Source organism: Girardinichthys multiradiatus, chromosome 14 (genome assembly GCF_021462225.1).
Source record: "Girardinichthys multiradiatus isolate DD_20200921_A chromosome 14, DD_fGirMul_XY1, whole genome shotgun sequence".
Lineage (NCBI taxonomy): Eukaryota > Metazoa > Chordata > Actinopteri > Cyprinodontiformes > Goodeidae > Girardinichthys > Girardinichthys multiradiatus.
Genome location: NC_061807.1, coordinates 5703570 through 5721387, shown reverse-complemented (window position 1 = coordinate 5721387; position 17818 = coordinate 5703570). Strand labels below are relative to the sequence as shown.

General features: G+C 40.8%; 1 protein-coding gene and 1 long non-coding RNA gene across 7 annotated transcripts; both read left to right on the top strand.

Moving 5' to 3' along the window:
* The first annotated feature begins 3878 nt into the window (after positions 1-3878).
* On the top strand, positions 3879-6522 carry LOC124881385 (myelin-oligodendrocyte glycoprotein-like). Its single transcript, XM_047386983.1, has 3 exons — positions 3879-3980; positions 4674-5000; positions 5259-6522. The coding sequence occupies exons 1-3, from the start codon at positions 3974-3976 to the stop codon at positions 5363-5365; spliced, it is 441 nt and encodes a 146-aa protein (XP_047242939.1). The 5' UTR covers positions 3879-3973; the 3' UTR covers positions 5366-6522.
* A 1429-nt stretch (positions 6523-7951) lies between these two features.
* LOC124881387 lies at positions 7952-15282 on the top strand. Of its 6 annotated transcripts, none has more exons than XR_007041642.1 (4): positions 7952-12635; positions 12728-14628; positions 14717-14836; positions 14956-15282. It is a non-coding gene; the product is annotated as an uncharacterized LOC124881387 (long non-coding RNA). The 6 variants fall into 6 exon arrangements; XR_007041644.1 differs by having other exon boundaries at positions 7966-12635; positions 14097-14628; XR_007041643.1 differs by having other exon boundaries at positions 7966-14000; positions 14097-14628.
* The last annotated feature ends 2536 nt before the right edge of the window (positions 15283-17818 follow it).

Sequence of the window (17818 nt, the reverse complement as noted above, 5' to 3'; positions counted from 1 at the left end):
CCATTGTGGTGTCAAGAGAGATAAAAAAGAAAATTGGAGATGTTGAAATGGTAAAGATTTTGAGAGATGGAAACTTATTGGTAGTTTGTAAAAATGAAGAACAAAAGAACAAAGCTTTAAAGGTGGATAATATCTGCAAGAAAACGGTGTTGGAGAAAAAAATCATGGGAGAAAATAAAAAACTTAGAGGAGTGATTTATGGGATCACTCCTAGATGAAGATCTTGATAAAATTAAGAGAAGTATTATTGGTGCAAAAGTGAATAACTTGAAGAGATTGTCAAAAACAATAAATGGAGAAAAAGTAGGAAGTATGTCAATCTTCATTGAATTTGAAGAAAAAGAGTTGCCACAAAACATCAAAATAGGTTATCTCAGCTTTCAGGTTAGACCTTATATCCCTCCACCACTTCGTTGTTTCAAATGTCAAAGGTCACATAGCAGCAGTTTGTAAAGGGAAGCAGAGATGTCCTAAAGGTGGTGAAGATCACAAGTTTGAAGAATGTAAAGAAGAAGTACAAGAAAAATGTTGTAACTGTGGAGGGCAACATAGAGTTACGTATGGAGGATGTGAAGTAAGGAAGAAGGCAAAAGAAATCATACAGATTAAAATGACTAAAAACATAAGCTATGCAGAAGCAGTTAAAAATGTGAAGGAACAGAAAACAAGAAAGATTGAACAAATAGCGAATCAAATTCCACAGCAAAGCAAAGAAAATGTTACAATATCAGTAGAAAAACTAACATTATTCGTAGCATGTGTTATCAACTGTACTGACCAAGCCAAGCATAAAACTGAGAAGATTAAAATAATAGTGAGAGGAGCTGAAACGTTTTTGGGGTTTAAGGAGGGATCGTGGGAGAACATAAATAAAAAGTTGGAGGTAGATGGGAGACAAGGACCATCTGGTGAAAGTACATGTTAATATTACAATGGAAGGCAAGAAGTTTAATCGCTAACGGACAAGAACTTAAAGGTTATATTGATAGTCTTGAAGAACAACCAGAAATGATTTGTGTTCAGGAAACATGGTTAAAAACAACATTGGATTTTGTGATAAAAGGATATGATGGTGTAAGAAGAGATCGACAGGAGGATGTGGAATATTTATTAAGCAAGGGATACAATATCAGGTATTAGGGAAAGGGAAAGAACTTGAATATATAGTAATTGAGATATGGGAAAAAGAAGGTAAATTTAAAATAATACATTTTTATAATCCATGTAAAACATTGTCAATTGAAATAATGGAGTTAAATGAATATTTGGAAGGGAAAGTAATTTGGTGTGGAGATTTTAATGCAAATAGTACATTGTGGGGTAATTGTAATGATAAAAATGGACAAGTTATAGAAGAATTAATGGAAATAAAAAATCTAGTATGTATTAATGATGGGAGGCGAACAAGAAATAAATTATTGGTTAAATTTACAAGGTAATAACTTTGATCATCCAATTTGGGAAATTTTAAATCCATGTTGGGAAAAAGAAAATAAAGAAATGAAGAGTTTTGGATGGACAATTGAAAATAAAGTAAAAGAATTTAAAATGATTGATTTAGAAATTAGTCAAACATCACCAATATCAATTATACCACCATGGATTCTACCAGAAGCAACAGTAGATATGTCAATAATGGAAAAGAAGCAAGATAAATCTTCCATAGTAGATAGTTATTCAGTACAGATACATTTAAATAATTATTATAGATATATTCAAATATATACAAATGCATCAAAAATAAATGGAAAAGTAGGAATAGCTTTTGTAGTACCAGAATTCAATCTAAAAATAGGAAAACGAATTACAGACGGCTTATCAGTATACACAGGAGAAATATTGGCAATATTATTAGCTTTACAATGGTAGAAGACATAAAACCATTAAAAACAGTCATTTGCTCAGATTCAAGCTCTGCATTATTAAGTTTAAAATATAATCAATCAGATAGTAGGATGGACGTTTTATAAGAAATATTTCATACATTATACAGAATACAAAAAATGGGCTTGATAGTTATATTTGTGTGGGTTCCAGCACATATTGGAGTAGAAGGAAACGAGAAGGCAGATAAAATAGCAAAGAGGATAATTCAAAATCCTATTAGTTTTATAGTTAAAACAAGTAAATCTGAGGGAAAGAGTATTGTTAAAGGAAAGCTGATGGAAAAATGGCAAAAAAGGTGGGATGAAGGAAAAACAGGAAGATGGTTTTATAAAATTCAGAAGACTACAATGACTAGAGCAGATTGATCATGTCAGTAATATTATGACAGGTGTAACATTTGATCTTGACAAGCAGGTCAATGATAATATAAGAAACTCTTTATGAAGAATTAAGGCGGTTCTGAAAGGAAAAGGGGGTCCAAGCTGGTTCTAGCAAGGTGTTCATGATGTTGTGGCTGAAGTTCAAGTCAAAGTCCAATTTATTTATAAAACACATTTAACAAACAGCAAGTTTACCCAAAGTACAAAAATAAGATGAATAAAAAATATAAAACCCTCCTAAAATAGAAGAGAGGCATTAAAAGAGCAGGTCAGCTCAAACCGGGCCAAACGCTGCTGAAACAGAATTTTAACTGAGACTTAGAAACAGGAAGTGAAGATGCCCGTCTAATATTTCAAGGCAACGTTTTCCAAGGTTTGGGAGCTGAAGCTGGAAAAGCTGGATCTCCTCTTAAGGTTTTGGGAGAACTAGAAGCAGCAGGTGGACTGATCTAGGAAGGTAAGGCTGGAGGAACCCAGAGAGGAACAGAGGAGCATTTCTAAGCCAACATCAGGATTTTATCATTAACTCTGTGATGCAGAGGAAGCCAATGAAGGGAGGACAGAATCGCTGAGATGTCTTCATGTCTCTGTGGACCCGTTAAAAGACGGGCAGCAGCACTTTGAACGAGATGAAGACCTGAAAGTCCTGCTGGACCGACACCAACATGAAGTGCTTTGCAATAGTTGAGACGAGTTAAGATGAAGACGAGTTTTAATCTCTCCAAGTCCTGCCTCCACAAAACTGGCTTTAGTTTCACTATTTGCCTGAACTAGAAGAAACCTTTCTGTAAAACAGAGCTGATGAGTTTCTGGAGAATCTGAGTCCATAATTACTCCCAAACCTGGTTTGGATCATCTGGTTTGGAGCCATCCAAGCCCGGATGTTTTCACCACATTTAATTGAGGTTGGACGGATCATCAGCTGTTAGAGGCTGAAGAGTAGATGTTCATGCTGGTCTTCATGTGATCAGCTGCAGGTGATGAAGATGATTAGTTTTAATGTCTGTCAGGTTTTCTCTGCTACACCAGAACATTTTACTGCTTTTATATCAGATTTAGAGCAGTTAGAAATAATTTGTTCAAGTTTGATCCTAAAACTACAGAAAGACCTGAATTAAAAGTAATCATCTCACCATCTCAGCTCCTAATCAACAGTGGTCTGTAGACTAGACCCAGATACCAAGACTGCAACCAGGAGAGTTCTGGAGTTTCCTCAGTAACAACTAATCCAGAACCAACCTGTTTATAGTACCGGTTCTTGAGGCCCAGTTAATTCTGCTGCTCTCACCCTTTCAGGTCATGGTCTGGTACCTTTGAGGCAGCTTGAGGAAGCAGGCTTGACTGGAAGCATCTCAGTTCTTAGACCAGAGTAATGTCCTAAACCTGTCAATAATATCCTCGGTTTTCCTGAAAATCATCCAATCAGAAGCAGATTTAACTGATCCAGATCCTGTTCTGGTTGTTAGCTGGAACTGTCTCTACCAATCAGATCTCTGCAAGCTTCTTGACAAACTCTGAGTCAACCAGGTTTTCCTCCTCTGACAATGTTCTGGTTCTTCTGAAACAAGATCATCCATCCATCCATCTTTCTTTCTTCATGTGTCTCTACAGAACCGTTTCCATCCTGGGCCATAGCTCTCCTGGTTCTCCTGGTTCTGGTTCTAATTGTTGCTGCTGGTCTTTTATATCATTTTCGGCACTATTTCATGTCAGGTGAGTCTCTAAAACTACATTACCCATAATGCTGATGGTCATTAACTGATCTCCTGTCATTGCCACAACCGTCTCCATGAGGATCCAGAGCAGGACTCTAGAAGCTCCTCTCTGTGTCTCTGAGGAACCTTTTGGTGGTTTCTGGGTCAGATCTCAGCAGCTTCATGTCTCTGTCAGGTTGAGGACAAACAGAACCAGAACCTAATGGGTCAGGGACTGAGGATGAAGCAGAACTTTTTAGTTTGCTGTCAGTCAGCAGCTGATTCCCAGATCTTCATCAGAAGCTGGACAGATATCTCTGACCTGATGCTTCCATCATGGTTCATGAACTCAGGATCTCAGAGGGTTCTCAGCTCTCTGATCATCATCTGCTCCACAATCTTCTCACTCATCCATCTGATTGGCTCCTTGATAGTTTCTGACTCCTTTGGTAGCTCCTCCAAATGTCCTGAAGAAGAAAATACGTCTTCATCAGAAACTGGTTTAAACTGGTTTCTGTCAGACAGAAGACAGACGTCAGGTGAGCTCAGGTCACCTGGTTGGTCCACGTCCTCAAACAACCTGCTGGACCTTCTTCATCCTGAGAGTCCTCCACCAACATGAGACTCAGAGACAAGGAGGAGACAGTCATGTGACCATCAGACCTCCTGCTGCTGTCTGTCCAACTCATCTTGTCCTTTGTTGTCCTCTCAGTCCAACAGGTGGAGGTGGATTCAGGGGTGGAGTCGGTCCTGCTGCCCTGCAGAACCATAGTTCACCTGCCTGGAGATGCTACAGTGGAGTGGAAGGACAGTAGAAACAGGAAGGTCCATGTGTATAAGAACGGTTCTGATCATTCTGAAGAACAGAACCAGTTCTACAGAACCAGAACCAAGATGAATGAAGACCTGCTGAGAACTGGAGACCTCAGTCTGACTCTGAAACATCCCACAGATAAAGACAGTAACATCTACACCTGCATCGTCTCCAGCAGGGAGAGAAACATCCTGATGATGAAACAAGTTGATCTCCAGGTCAAAGGTCAGTGGTTTAAATCTGATGTTGTTGTATTTTTCCAATCAGCTGATTAGTTGTGATCAATAGTGATCAGAGGCTCATTAGAAGGTGGAAGAGTCAAAGTAAATGTGATGTAATGAGTGCAGCATGTTTCCATAGCAACACATTAGAATGATGAAGATGAGGAACCAGTGCAGGAGGCAGAGGTCCAGTCCAGACAGGGACCAGTTTCCAGGTCTTCTGACCATCTATCTTCTGACCATCTGTCTTCTGACTCCTCAGCACCAACAGTTCAGGTCCAGAACCAACCAAAGGACATCAGGACCAGAACCAGCTCCACTGATCCGACTCCTCTGATGGCTGAACATCAAGTCTGGTCAGTTTGTTGATCCATCTTTGATTACTGATCCAATCTGACTTTGGATCAGAGAGAAGATCTCAGTGAAGGTTCTGATGGATCATCAGAGGAACCTTGATCCAGTCTGCAGACCTTGATCAGTATTGATTATAGAGAACTTGAAGCCTTTTCAGGTAGAAGAATCGGACTCAACCTGGGTGTGAATAAGTCAAGTGGATGTTTCCAGTTAAAGATCAGAACCATTTTAGGTTCTATGACGTCCAATCCAGCAGTTGTTCTCAAGCTGAAGGTATGAAGGTAACTGGATCATTTCTGCTGCCTGTGTCTGAGCTGGAGAACCATTTTATGAGGACTGGTTCTGGTTTTAAATGGAGAGAAACGGTGGGATTTATTAATGCTGCAGTCAGAACAGCAACAGATTTAACATTTGAGCCCAATCGGACCCAGAAATCTGACCCAGCACCAGCCAGAACCTCCTGAGGAACAACCTCTCCATCATTATTTTCTCATCAACTCAAATCCAGACGAGGAAAAATATGAAAACTGTTTACTTCAAGTTAATAATTTGGATGTTTTGACCAAAGAAAAGCTGTAAATATTTTGTTCCTTTAGGGTTTACTTCAGGTCCAGTTTGACTGATCCTCCAGAACCATGTTAGAACTTGTTCTCCTCAGTGTGACGATGCAGCAGAGAGAGATGGTTCCAGTCCTGATCAACAGCAGCTCACATGTTAAATATTAGTTCTTCTATCCAGGCAGCCATTAGTCCAGGTTTTAAACTGCTAGCAGCTTTTTCTACATCTGTTACCTGATCAACTCATTTTATCAAGTTCTGATCAACGCTTCTGGTTCTGTATTTCTATGTCCTGTCAATGTTCTGATCCATATTTGATCTTCTACGGACCTCTGTTACTGTGTGAGAAGCAGTTTGTATCTCCAGGATTTCTGTGGAGTCAACCTGGATGTTTCAGTGTTTTTCTAAGTTCTTCTTCACTCTGCTGCTCTTCCTCCTCTCTTCGATATATCCAGTCATTATAAAGTTGTCACATGTATCTACTGCACTGAGATGTTTGCTCTGTATGAAACGGGACCTTCTCTCCAGGAGGTCTGCTGCTCTTCATCAGGAGCAGCAGGCTGAACGGAGAGGAGGTCTCCTGCAACCAAAGCTTCATTAAATCTTCATCATGGAGACGTAGTTTGTGTCTTTCTGAGTTTTAAACTCGACACTGAATCTGCAGAATGAACCTTGAACCATTTTAATTATTCAACCATTCCCAGTTTCATGCAGCTGATCAACTGGTTTTTACAGCAGATTAAACCATAAAAATAAGTCAGATTTAAAAGCTGTTGATGTTTGATGGTTTCTGGCAGGTCTTCTGAACACTGTTCCTAATAAAGTGGTCGATTTAGATGCTGAACATGAACTTTGTGACGATGAAACAACGTCTAGTGATGATCTAACAACATGGATGATGAAGAAATCAGAAGATTTGCTTCCAACGTTGTGAACAGAGAACATTACTTCTGTCCTGCAGCTCAGACATGGTGTCTTCTAGGAGGTCCAGAAAACATCCGTCTGCTTTGTGGTTCAATCATCTCCAACTAACGAGCCTCAAATCGTCTCTTCTCAGTCGGGTTCTTGAAGAACTTTTCCATCATTTTCTTGACTTTTTATCACATATTTCAAACTAGAGCAAATATTTCATCTGGAAAGTTCCTTCTTCTATAAAACCCGACTTTATTAGTTCTGGTGATTTCAGGAGGAGTTTTGCTTCCAGATGGACTTCAGAACAACACCAACTGGAGCCAGATGATGCTGCTGCTCCTCTTAGGTCAGAATTTATCCAACAAACTGGTTTTACTCTGATCAGAACCAGAACATCTCCAGGATTTCCATCAAGTTCTCCTTCATGATTGTTAGAATCATCTGGGATGAGGACCGTTTGATGGAGATCCAGAACCATCCAGAACCAAAGCCTGGTTCATCAGTTCAGTGTTTGATCTGAAACCCTGAAGAACCTCCTCAGAGGAGCTCATGTTGGTTTGAAGTGAAGGTCCGTCTGTCCGTCCAGCAGCAGTAAGAGTAGGACCAGATGTCTTCAGGGTCTGAGGTGTTCTCCACCATGGACCTCAGGAGAACCTCAGCAGATCTTCATCACAGCTCTTTACTCTGTATCATCTTCCTCATCATCTCAGCAGGGATGAAGGTCCAACAGTTGCTGTCAGTCCTGGAATAGTATGGAGGTCATCAGCAGTGCTGAGATGTTCTTACTTTGGTTTCATTGATGACCTTCAAATAAATCTTTGTTGCTCCTGATTTCTGCTCAAATCTCCTTTTTCTGCCCTGAAGCCTGAATAATTCTTACAGTTGGATCATTTCTCCTCATGAATCTCTGATCTTCTCTTAATCTCTTGGTTTTATTCAATCTGACGTTTAATGGAAAACAGTGAATCTGATCATCCAAGCAGGAAGATCCAGACCAGGATTCAAACCCAGAACCTTCCTCCTGCAAGGCAGCAGTGGTACCAACGACAACGTGGAGCCGATGATGTCATCAGACAGAAGAGATGTTTTAAAGAATTACATGAAAATGTAGAAATATAAAAATCATTACAAAATATCACATTCAGGAGAAACATTTATTTAAAGCGATACTTCCAGCAGGTTATTATATTATATGTTAAAAACGAAGTTCTGAAGATATTTACTATTTCCTGTATGTTCTCTTGATCTCCAAATGTCTCAACCGGGTCAGCAGATAAAAAATGAACAGAACCGATTTCTTGTGTTTTCTGTTTAGTCCAATTCAACGATATGAATGTTAGTTTATGAAAACAGTTGGAGTTATTCTGGGAGGTAAAGCCACGTTTAGCATTTTTTTACGGATGCGTTCATTTTCTTTTTGCGTAATTGTGTCGATTAATGTACGTGGTTTTCATAATGTAAGTATATGCTTTTGGATATCACAGTACGTATCGTAAGATCGAGGTCACTGGCTGTCGTCGATAGATGATCCAATTGGCTGATGGGGCTCAATTATGTCATCAAAAAATAAATAAATCTTGGTGCCGAAAACATGGCGGTCAGACAGCAATTTGGTGCCCAAAAAGAAAGCTAAGTCGGTTATTTGGGCATATTTTAGGTTCTATCCAAATGCTGACGGTGAGCCTCAAGACCTAACAGCCTATTTGCACATTATGTAAATGATGTGTTCCTGTGAAGGATAGGCAAACCACACATTTATTGGCGCACATTCGAGTCCATCACCCCGCCGAGGCCGCAAAACTGCGTCCAACCAGCAGCGCTGCAGGTGCTTCTGGGGGGACAGCCCACAATATCAGCAGCTTTGACTAAATCAACTAAATACAAGCCAGGCAGCGAAAGATGGACCAAGTGTACAACAGCTGTTGAAAGATTTCTGGTGAAGGAGTGCGTCTCATTTCAGACGGAAGAAAGAGAAAGTTTCAAAAAAAAAATGTTGACTAGACTGGAGGCGTAGAATGAACCGCCTGGGAGGAAATATTTCTTGGAGACAAAACTGTATGAACAGCTGAGAGGGGAAATAGTTCATTAACTTCATTGCTTTGACTACGGATATGTGGTCAAACATTAACATGTTATATGTCCATAACTGCGCACTATGTCTCAAAAGACTGGACATTAAAATCCAAATGTCTCGTCACACCGCGGCGGTGCGACCTGAAGCACTCCAGGATGGGTTGCCATCATGGGGAAGAGGAGAAGAGAAAGTCGTCTGCATTACAAGCAACAACGGAGCCAACATCGTTGCGGCTGTTCGTGATCTGAAGTGGACATGGATCAGTTGTTTCGGGCATAATTTGAACTTAGCCGTCAACAATGCCTTGAATAAAGAAAAAAACAAAACGGACCGGGCTTTCGGAGTGTGTCGCCAAATAAATGGAGCTTTTTCACTCAGTTGGCAAAGAGCAACAGAGGATAAAGAAACCGCTTTCTTTAATAACTGTAAGTATTAACATTTAGCTGTTATCCCACCAAGCGATAAACTCAGTTTCAATCATATGTTTTCTGTTAAAAATGTACAATTTCATCACTAGTTTAGTGTTGCCACTGTATTATTACCAATAATAATATAACATAGATTGGAGGATAGTTTTATCTGTCTGTCATTTAGAAAGTATCATTGGTTTTACTCAGCCTATAACCGACCTTTGACCTTTATATTTTCTCTTATAAAACAGGATTGTGCAACGCGCTGGGGCAGCAAATATGCGATGATAGAGAGGATCCTCACCCTGCTGCCTCACATCAGAAGGGTTTTTGCTGATGACAGGACTCGGCGTCACACTACCAACCATTAGCAGGAGGCTGTCACAGAAGGACTGAGGTCTGTATCTGAATTTACAGACATCTTGTCAAGTGACGTCACCATCTCATCGCTGCTGCCTCTGCTTCACTTGATTAAAGATACGTTCAAGGAAAAAGAGAGCGATGCCAAACTGACTGCAGCCATTAAACAAACGATCCTGGAGCAACTTGACAGTAGATATGACAACGACAAGATCATCCAGTTAATGCGCACAGCATGACCCCTCCATGACCCGCGGTACAAAGCTGCTGACCTGGACTACATCAGAACCCAGCTGGAGGATGAGATGGTGCTGTTCTGGAAGCAGACTACTTCCGGACCACCTGGGACTCTACGGATGACGAGGATGCACCTCCTTTCTCCCAGTCCCAGCCAAGCAAAAAGAAGAAAACACTGGACAGTCTCCTTGGCTCAATAAGACCTGCACCTGTTGCAACTCCTGAGCAACGAGCGCAGCGGAAATGACGAATTACCTCCAAGAAGAGGCAGTTGATGGAGAAACCAACGCTCCTGAATGGTGGAAAAGGAACGAAAGCCGCTTACCCTTAATGATAAAAATTGCGCAGAAATATTTGCGCATTCCTGCGACCAGCACGCCATCGGAGCGCAATTTCAGTAAAGCAGGGAACGTTGTAACCCGGTACCGCAGTCTGCTAAAACCAGATAAAGTTAACATGCTTGTTTTCTTGTCAAATAATTAGTAAAAGTAGGTCATATATTTATTTTTATGTGTTTATCATACGCAGGCTGCAATGTTCTATTGTTTAATGTTTTAAGCTTTAAGTTCGTTATGATTTCTTATGAAAGGCAAACCTAAGTAGGCGTCATATTTGAAGTGATTTTATTTTGTGGTAACATTCACATTTTCTAAGATATTCTACCGTTTAACTCAGCTTTTTTATTTGTACACATTATTTATTAAAGCCTGTTTATTTCACACTGTAACTCTGGATTTGTAATAAAGTGACTTGTTCAAATGGAGGCCTGTCGTGGTTTATTCGTTTTGTGACGTCATAATACAGCACTATCGGCACCACTTGTGACGCACAGAGCAAGAAGATGAGGAGCGGAGTGACGAAGAGGAGCCGTGTTGGCGCTTACTCCGAGAAAAGAGAAAGACGCATTTTATTCCCTCTAGATCACGATGATGATTAAAACATTTTAAATTACAGAGAAGCGCGCATATAAAATTGATTTTACATCCCCAGCACGGCATTAAATGAATTAATAAAGATCACCCTTTGAAAAAATAAATCATGATCCAACCCTTCAATCGCCGATAGACGATCCAATCGATAATCACGTCATTCCTGTCACAGTATAAATGTAATATATGTACAACTATATTACCAGACTGGTGTAGCGCGTATTATTTTACAGAACATTAAAACTATTAAACATCTGAGGCCACATGAGTTGAGATATTATTTAGCTGAGAACCACAGAAATATTCTCACGGTCTGATGCCAGTAAAGTGAAGCCTAAATGTTTCCGTCTCTACATCCATGGTGAACATACTGGGAATACTGGTACATAGTGGCTGCCTTTTAATCATCATGTTGGTGAAGGTTTGGAGAAACGCAGAAGTTTGTCCAAGTGTCTGAGATGAAGCCTGCCACAGGATTGAGGACATCTGGCATCTAATTACTGGCTGTGAGCATGAAGGTAGAGTCTCTCCTGGTTTCTTTATGCCTGCATTTGGTTTCACCTCAGCAGGAAGGTCGCTTGTTTAACTTGCAGAGGCCAGAACTCTAACATCAAGACTGCCTGAAGTCTCCTGCTTGGTACTGGACTGTGGTTGGAAATTATCCTCCCAGTTCAGCTTGGCAACATAAAACGGAAAGTATTGGCAAACGTATTCGCCTGCTGTTGGGCCAGAAGGGTGGAGTCGTCCAGCTCTGACATGAAGCTGCTGCAGCTGCTGGAGACCCTGCTGCTTTGTTGTTGTTGTTGTTGTTTACATTTGTTTATGGGTTACTCCATGGTTCCATGTGGCCTCTGACCTTGCAGCTTGTAGCAGCCTGGGCTTTTTAGATGATTTTTAATGCTTGGATATGTCAGAGGTTAGAGGTTACCTCCATTTAGCATTTCATGTCTAAATTGTAGGGTCGTTCTCTTCTGTCAGTGTTTGCTTTGTTTAATCCCATCCTTTTGTCTCCAGGCTGAGAGCTGAAAGCGGTGGGGGGGGGGGGCATCCAGTGGAACTGGACCGGTGTTGGGATTTGTTCACCATCGAGTGTTTGTTCACAAGTACTTAGGGTGATTTATTTGTTTTATTTGTTTTAGGAACCAGTAGATACGTAGATTGCCCGCCCCCTGCTGGTAGGCCCCAGTCTGGTGTACTTCCCTTCCTATTGTGGCTCTTGGAATATTAATTGTCTTTTAACACATGGAACAATAAAATGTGACTATATTTTGAGGAATAAAGTCCTGTTCTCCTTGGCTACGAACATTAAGTGCCTTATTGGGGATTTATTTCCTTGGGCACAGTTTCCAAGGTGACGTTGTTGACGTCCGCTGGTTTCTCTGCTTTCAGGGGCAGAGTACCAGACTCGTACTCTAGTGTTGCCACAGACTGAAGATGGTGATGATGACTTCAACACATTTCTTCAGAAAGCTGCCATCAGTTTTCATGTAGTTCAGAATAAATGTGTCGACTACTTGCCATAATAGCTGTTGAATTTATGTGATGTATCTTATGGGGTTGTGTTTTGTGATGCCCTGTGAACAAAAATTACAAAAGTATTTTTACAAGTTGATTTAAAATGTTGAACAAATTCAGGTAATATTTTTATTGTAATTTTTCCTTTACTCTAAATATAATATCATTCAGACTGATTGAGACTGAGCTACACCTGACAGGTGAATCAGGGACAGATGTCGATGCAGATGTTTGAGGATCTTTTGCCAGCAGGAAACCTTACTGTGATTGAGACAACGGAGGAGTCAACAGGTGAGGCTCAGGAAGGAGTAAATCATAAATAATAAGTATTTGGAAGTATTTTTTTTCCCACTTTGTGTATTTATTTTTTCAACTGTTTCCAGTTGTGCTTCAACATGATCCATCATCAACATGTCAACTCATCTGTGTCAGTTTCTGCAGACTCCTTGCCAGCTTCCTCTCTCTCATCTGATGCAGCAGTGATTGTTCCCACAAACGGAGGAACGAGAGCCCATGCTGAACAGGAAGCAGTAGAAGAAGAGTGCAGCTTTTATAACAAATGATATAAAATATTATGCACAAAGATCTGGTGCCGTTAAACTGGGGCTTGTTGGTAGAATTGGATGATGATGATGATGAAGGTTGAAATAGTTTCTGACTTTATGATGTTTAATCTTGTAGATCAGGGGTGTCCAAACTTTTTTTAGTGAGGGCCAAATATAGAAAAATTAACAAAGGGCCGACACACTAGAGGTGACATATTGACGCATATATTTTGTGTGAATTTCTTTTTTTAACTTTAAATTACTGTAAATACCGGATTATAAGCCGCTACTTTTTTCCCACACTTTGAACACTGCGGCCTATAAAACGGTGCGGCTGATGCGTGTTTTTATTCACGCCGCCAAAAACATGTTGCCTGGTAACAGTGTTGCACTGTACAACAGTACTGCAGAGTTGCGCGGAGTCTGTGTTATCTGTGCTCTCATCGCAGGCTATCGAGTAAAAATCAAAAGCACAAACGTCTCTCAGCTGGACTTTCAAGTTAGCTGACAAGTCCTCGATTCTCCGCACCACTGTATTCCTGGATAAGCTCACATTGTTGAAATACGACACTTTTTCTGCGTACATTATTTCTGTGACTTTGATGAGGCGCTGCTTTATAAAATCACCTCTGAAAACGGTTTTCCGTGCTGGGCAATAACTTTAGCGACTTCATAACTTGCTGTTGTGGCGTTTTCGTGTATTTCTGTCGAGCTTGCAGGCTAGCTGCCATTTGCTTGACTTTCTGTGTTCGTTCGGCACCGGTGTACGATGTGTAGCTCTGATGTTTGGTCTCATAGTCTCATTCTTCGACTCATTTCTGTGGCTTGCTCCATCTAGTGTTGAAACTGAGAAGTGCAACAGTGTTGACCTTAAGCTTCTTGTGCGGGCCATATTCAATTATATTTTCAAAATTCGCTGCGGGCCAATAAACACTGGGTCACAGGCCGCAGTTGGCCCACGGGCCGTAGTTTGGACACCCCTGTTGTAGATGGTGAGAGATGCTCTCCAGGCTGAACCGAGTGGACAGGTTCGTTTGGATGAAGATGATAAACTCACAACATTGATGGATAGCACAAGAAGCCTTGTGACCGACATGGTTGAAATTCATGGGTAGAACTTAAATATTCATATTTATACTTTAAAATGTATTAAAAGAGCACATTTAGGACATTGCATACATGACAGGAACACTTCTATGACCAACAGAGTGGATCTGGCTACTTGGCCTGGAGAATAAAAACTGTTCAGAGCAGCTCTGCAGCTCAGACCCGGAGATCCTCCACCAGCACCGCCTATCAGGATAGTCCACAGAGAAGGAGGGAGGTTCCCTGCGCTGATAAGCAGCTGCTTGGTGAGGAGTGTCATGAAGAGATATCCTTCTTGAAACGTTCAACTGATGATCGGCCCTCAAAGAGAAGATGAGGCCCCGTTTCAGTATCAGCAAACACTGGTTCAAGATCAGAGGTGCTCTTCAACAGTCTTGGATGACTTCCCATGATTCCTCACTGTCACTGGATTGGTTAGACGAGCAACTTCTTATTATTCAGTGAATTATCACTCAAAGTTTACACTTTTAATCTGAAATAGTAAAGACTTCACTATGATGTTTGGAGAGGAGGTGTCAGCAGATTTATGGTTAAATGATTGACTTTTTTCAAACCAAGGATCCTGACAGAGTGCAGAAAACTGACTTCTAATGAACACATTGAAGACATCTTGTCTGTGCAGCACGACACTGGTGGGTCTGGTTAGTTTGGCTCATTTTTATCTTTAAAGTATCAGTTATATATTATCTGACTGTGTTATTTTTCCTGTTGTTCTTCAAGCTGGGACAGAGACCTGTCAAGCATCCTACTGTTGGTTCACCTCCGTCCTCCAAAGACCACAAGAAGAGCGCCAGAATCAGCTCATGTCAGGCTGTCGGCCATCTTGTGAGATATTTGCCGGTATGTAAATAGTAGTGTACTTATGTGGTTATTCTGATGATCCTACTGTTCGTGTTGAAGTACTTTCTGATGCTGTATTCATGATTTTTATTATGAATCTTCTGAATATTCTGCCAAAGATGGGAGCCAGTGTTGAAGGCTTCCTTGCTGGTGTGGAACCAGGACGGCGCTTCCTGATCGTTGCTTATTTTAAACGGACTTTTCCTGTTTAACATCTAGAGCTAAAAATGGAGACGACCTCCAGGTTCATTGATCAGAGGTAAAACCCACTGATGGCTGAGCTGGGACCCATCAGGTAGCTCTATTTGTTATAAATATACAAACACTGAATTTATTTGTCAGCAGTTCCTGCAAGATGAAGACATTGAAGCAATGGACTGGCCCGCCCGTTCCCCAGACCTGAATCTGATTGAGAACATCTGGAACATCATGTCTCGCTCCATCCACCAACGTCATGTTGTACCACAGACTGTCCAGGAGTTGGTGGATGCTTTAGTCCAGGTCTGGGAGGAGATCTCTCAGGAGACCATCCTCCGTCTCATCAGGAGCATGTCCAGATGTTGTAGGGAGGTCATACAGAGACGTGGAGGTCAAACACAATACTGAGCCTCATTTTGACTTGTTTTAAGCCTGTTTTCAGCCTGTAGTGTGTTTTTCCACTTTAATTTTGTGTGTGACTCCAAATCCAGGCCTCCATTGGTTAATAAATTTGATTTCCATTGATGATTTTTGTGTGATTTTGTTGTCAGCACATTCAACTTTGTACAGAACAAAGTATTCAATGAGAATATTTCATTCATTCAGATCTAGGATGTATTATTTAAGTGTTCCCTTTATTTTTTTGAGCAGTATATGTGTAATTCTTTAAAACATTTTGTCTGTCTGATGACATCATCGGCTCCACGGTGTCATTGGTACCACTGCTGCCTTGCAGGAGGAAGGTCCTGGGTTTGAATCCTGGTCTGGATCTTTCTGCTTGGATGATCAGGATGGAGCTGCATGAAGCTGATACCCCAACCATGTGAAAAATTCCAGGAAATAGATTAAGCAGTTTGTGCTGTTATGAGATATTATATTTATAATTACGTCACCATCCCCCCATTTTGCTCCAAAACAAACCAGAATGGTTTACTTTTTTAGTGCCTCGTTTGTGCCCTTTATGAGATATAAGTTTTCATTTCAGACGATGACATGGCTTTACCAACGCAGGAAGGAAGACAAGCGAAGTCTTTTATTTCTTTCGGCAGAACAGTGACATCACGATGATGACGTTGTTTATGTGTATTTTATGGAGCCACTTGGAGGACATTTCCTGATCAATATCTTGAACACATGCAGCTGACTGTGACTCCAGTGGTGACAGAAAAACTTCCAGTCCAATATCTGCAATGCTTCCACTGTGAGGTGTGCTATATTTTAGTACTTGTAAAGATACGATGGGATCTTTGTCCCCTAAGTCCAAATCGTTTCTCTCTTGTTTGACTTTCCACAGTGTGGCTACATTAGTTAGGTGGCTTGGCTCAGGATCTCCAACCTCCATCAGATCTGCTGCCTTTGCTGACCTCCACACAGCTGGCTCCATCCTGCCATCACACAGACCTTCTGCAGGTCTCCAGACAGTCACCACTTGGAATGGCTGGTGGAGATATCTGGTCTTCTGTTAGAGTTTTCTTAGAGCTACCTGCGTCTCCTTACAGGAACATATGAAGAAAACATGTAACATGCTTATTAAATGCTTTATTAGAAGTTTTACTGCAGCTGTACACAGACTTAGGGTTCATCACACCCACTGACCCGCTGCTCAGTCCAGTTAAAGCTGCTTCAGGTCTCATGTAACACGGTGGAACCCAGAGTAGATAGTGATGAGTGGTCTTTGTTTCGGTGTGTTCCACCTTCATCCACGAGAAGAGTAGGACTGGGCTCCGGTACCGTAGTTGTACGCTTTTCTATATAAAGTATTTAAAATGTATTTACAGAGTTGTTTTATATCATTTTAAATTTTAAAGGGTAAATTGAATCTCTTTGCCTGGAATAAAAGGACCTGAGTAACCAAAGCAGAACGATTGCACTTCGTTGGAACATTGGAGAACCATTAGGCTGTAAACTGGTGGCTGTCTGTCATTTCAACATCACCATGATGCTCTTTACAGGAGCCTCTGGTCTCTATGTAGGTACTACTGATGGTTGGATGGACCTCGGCTCTTTGGAACACAAATCTACATGTGACCTTCTTTGACCTTCTTCCAAATCTGATCAGTTATGACATGAGTCCAAGTGGCAGGTTTCAAAGTTGTGTATTTTCTTCCCAGGTGAGAAAGCTTGTTGTTGTGTTCTACTTTTTCAGGAATACATTTAAATTCAAAGAGAACTTTTCTGAAAGAAATGCAACATGAGTCTAACTCTGTGTCAAAACTACTTTCAGAATCACTTTCCTGATCACTAATTTCCAAAGATGACCAGATCCTGGTATCTGTTTAATTTCACAAAGGTATTCAGGACCTTTGCAGACATCTTGTGTTCCTGCTGCTGACTCAGATCTGTCCAGACAGTGGCAGCTGGCTGGTTATTTTGGAGTTTGGCCTCTTTTGAGAGAACTGCAAAAAGAGAAATCCTGTCTACCGATGGCTGTTGGGGCGAATAATGAATGACTGATAAAAGCAAAAGCTATGATTAGCATTGATCAAAAGATTAATTCTGGTCTACATAATCTATCTGGAGCCACCAAACATATCAATCTGCCGTAATCTCTGGACACTTCCTGCTAACAACCTTCAAATCACAACCCAAAAACCTTCTGTTCAAGTTAGGCTTCTCACTTTCATTTCTAATAGTTCTTCATTTCAGTCTGTTTTATTATAATTTTTTTATTGATTTTAAATTTGGAAAGTGTTCTTGGGTGTCTTGAAAGATGCCACCAAATAAAATGCATTATTATTTTTACTACTTGTCTTGTAACTGAAAGTAGCTGTTCAATTTAGAAAA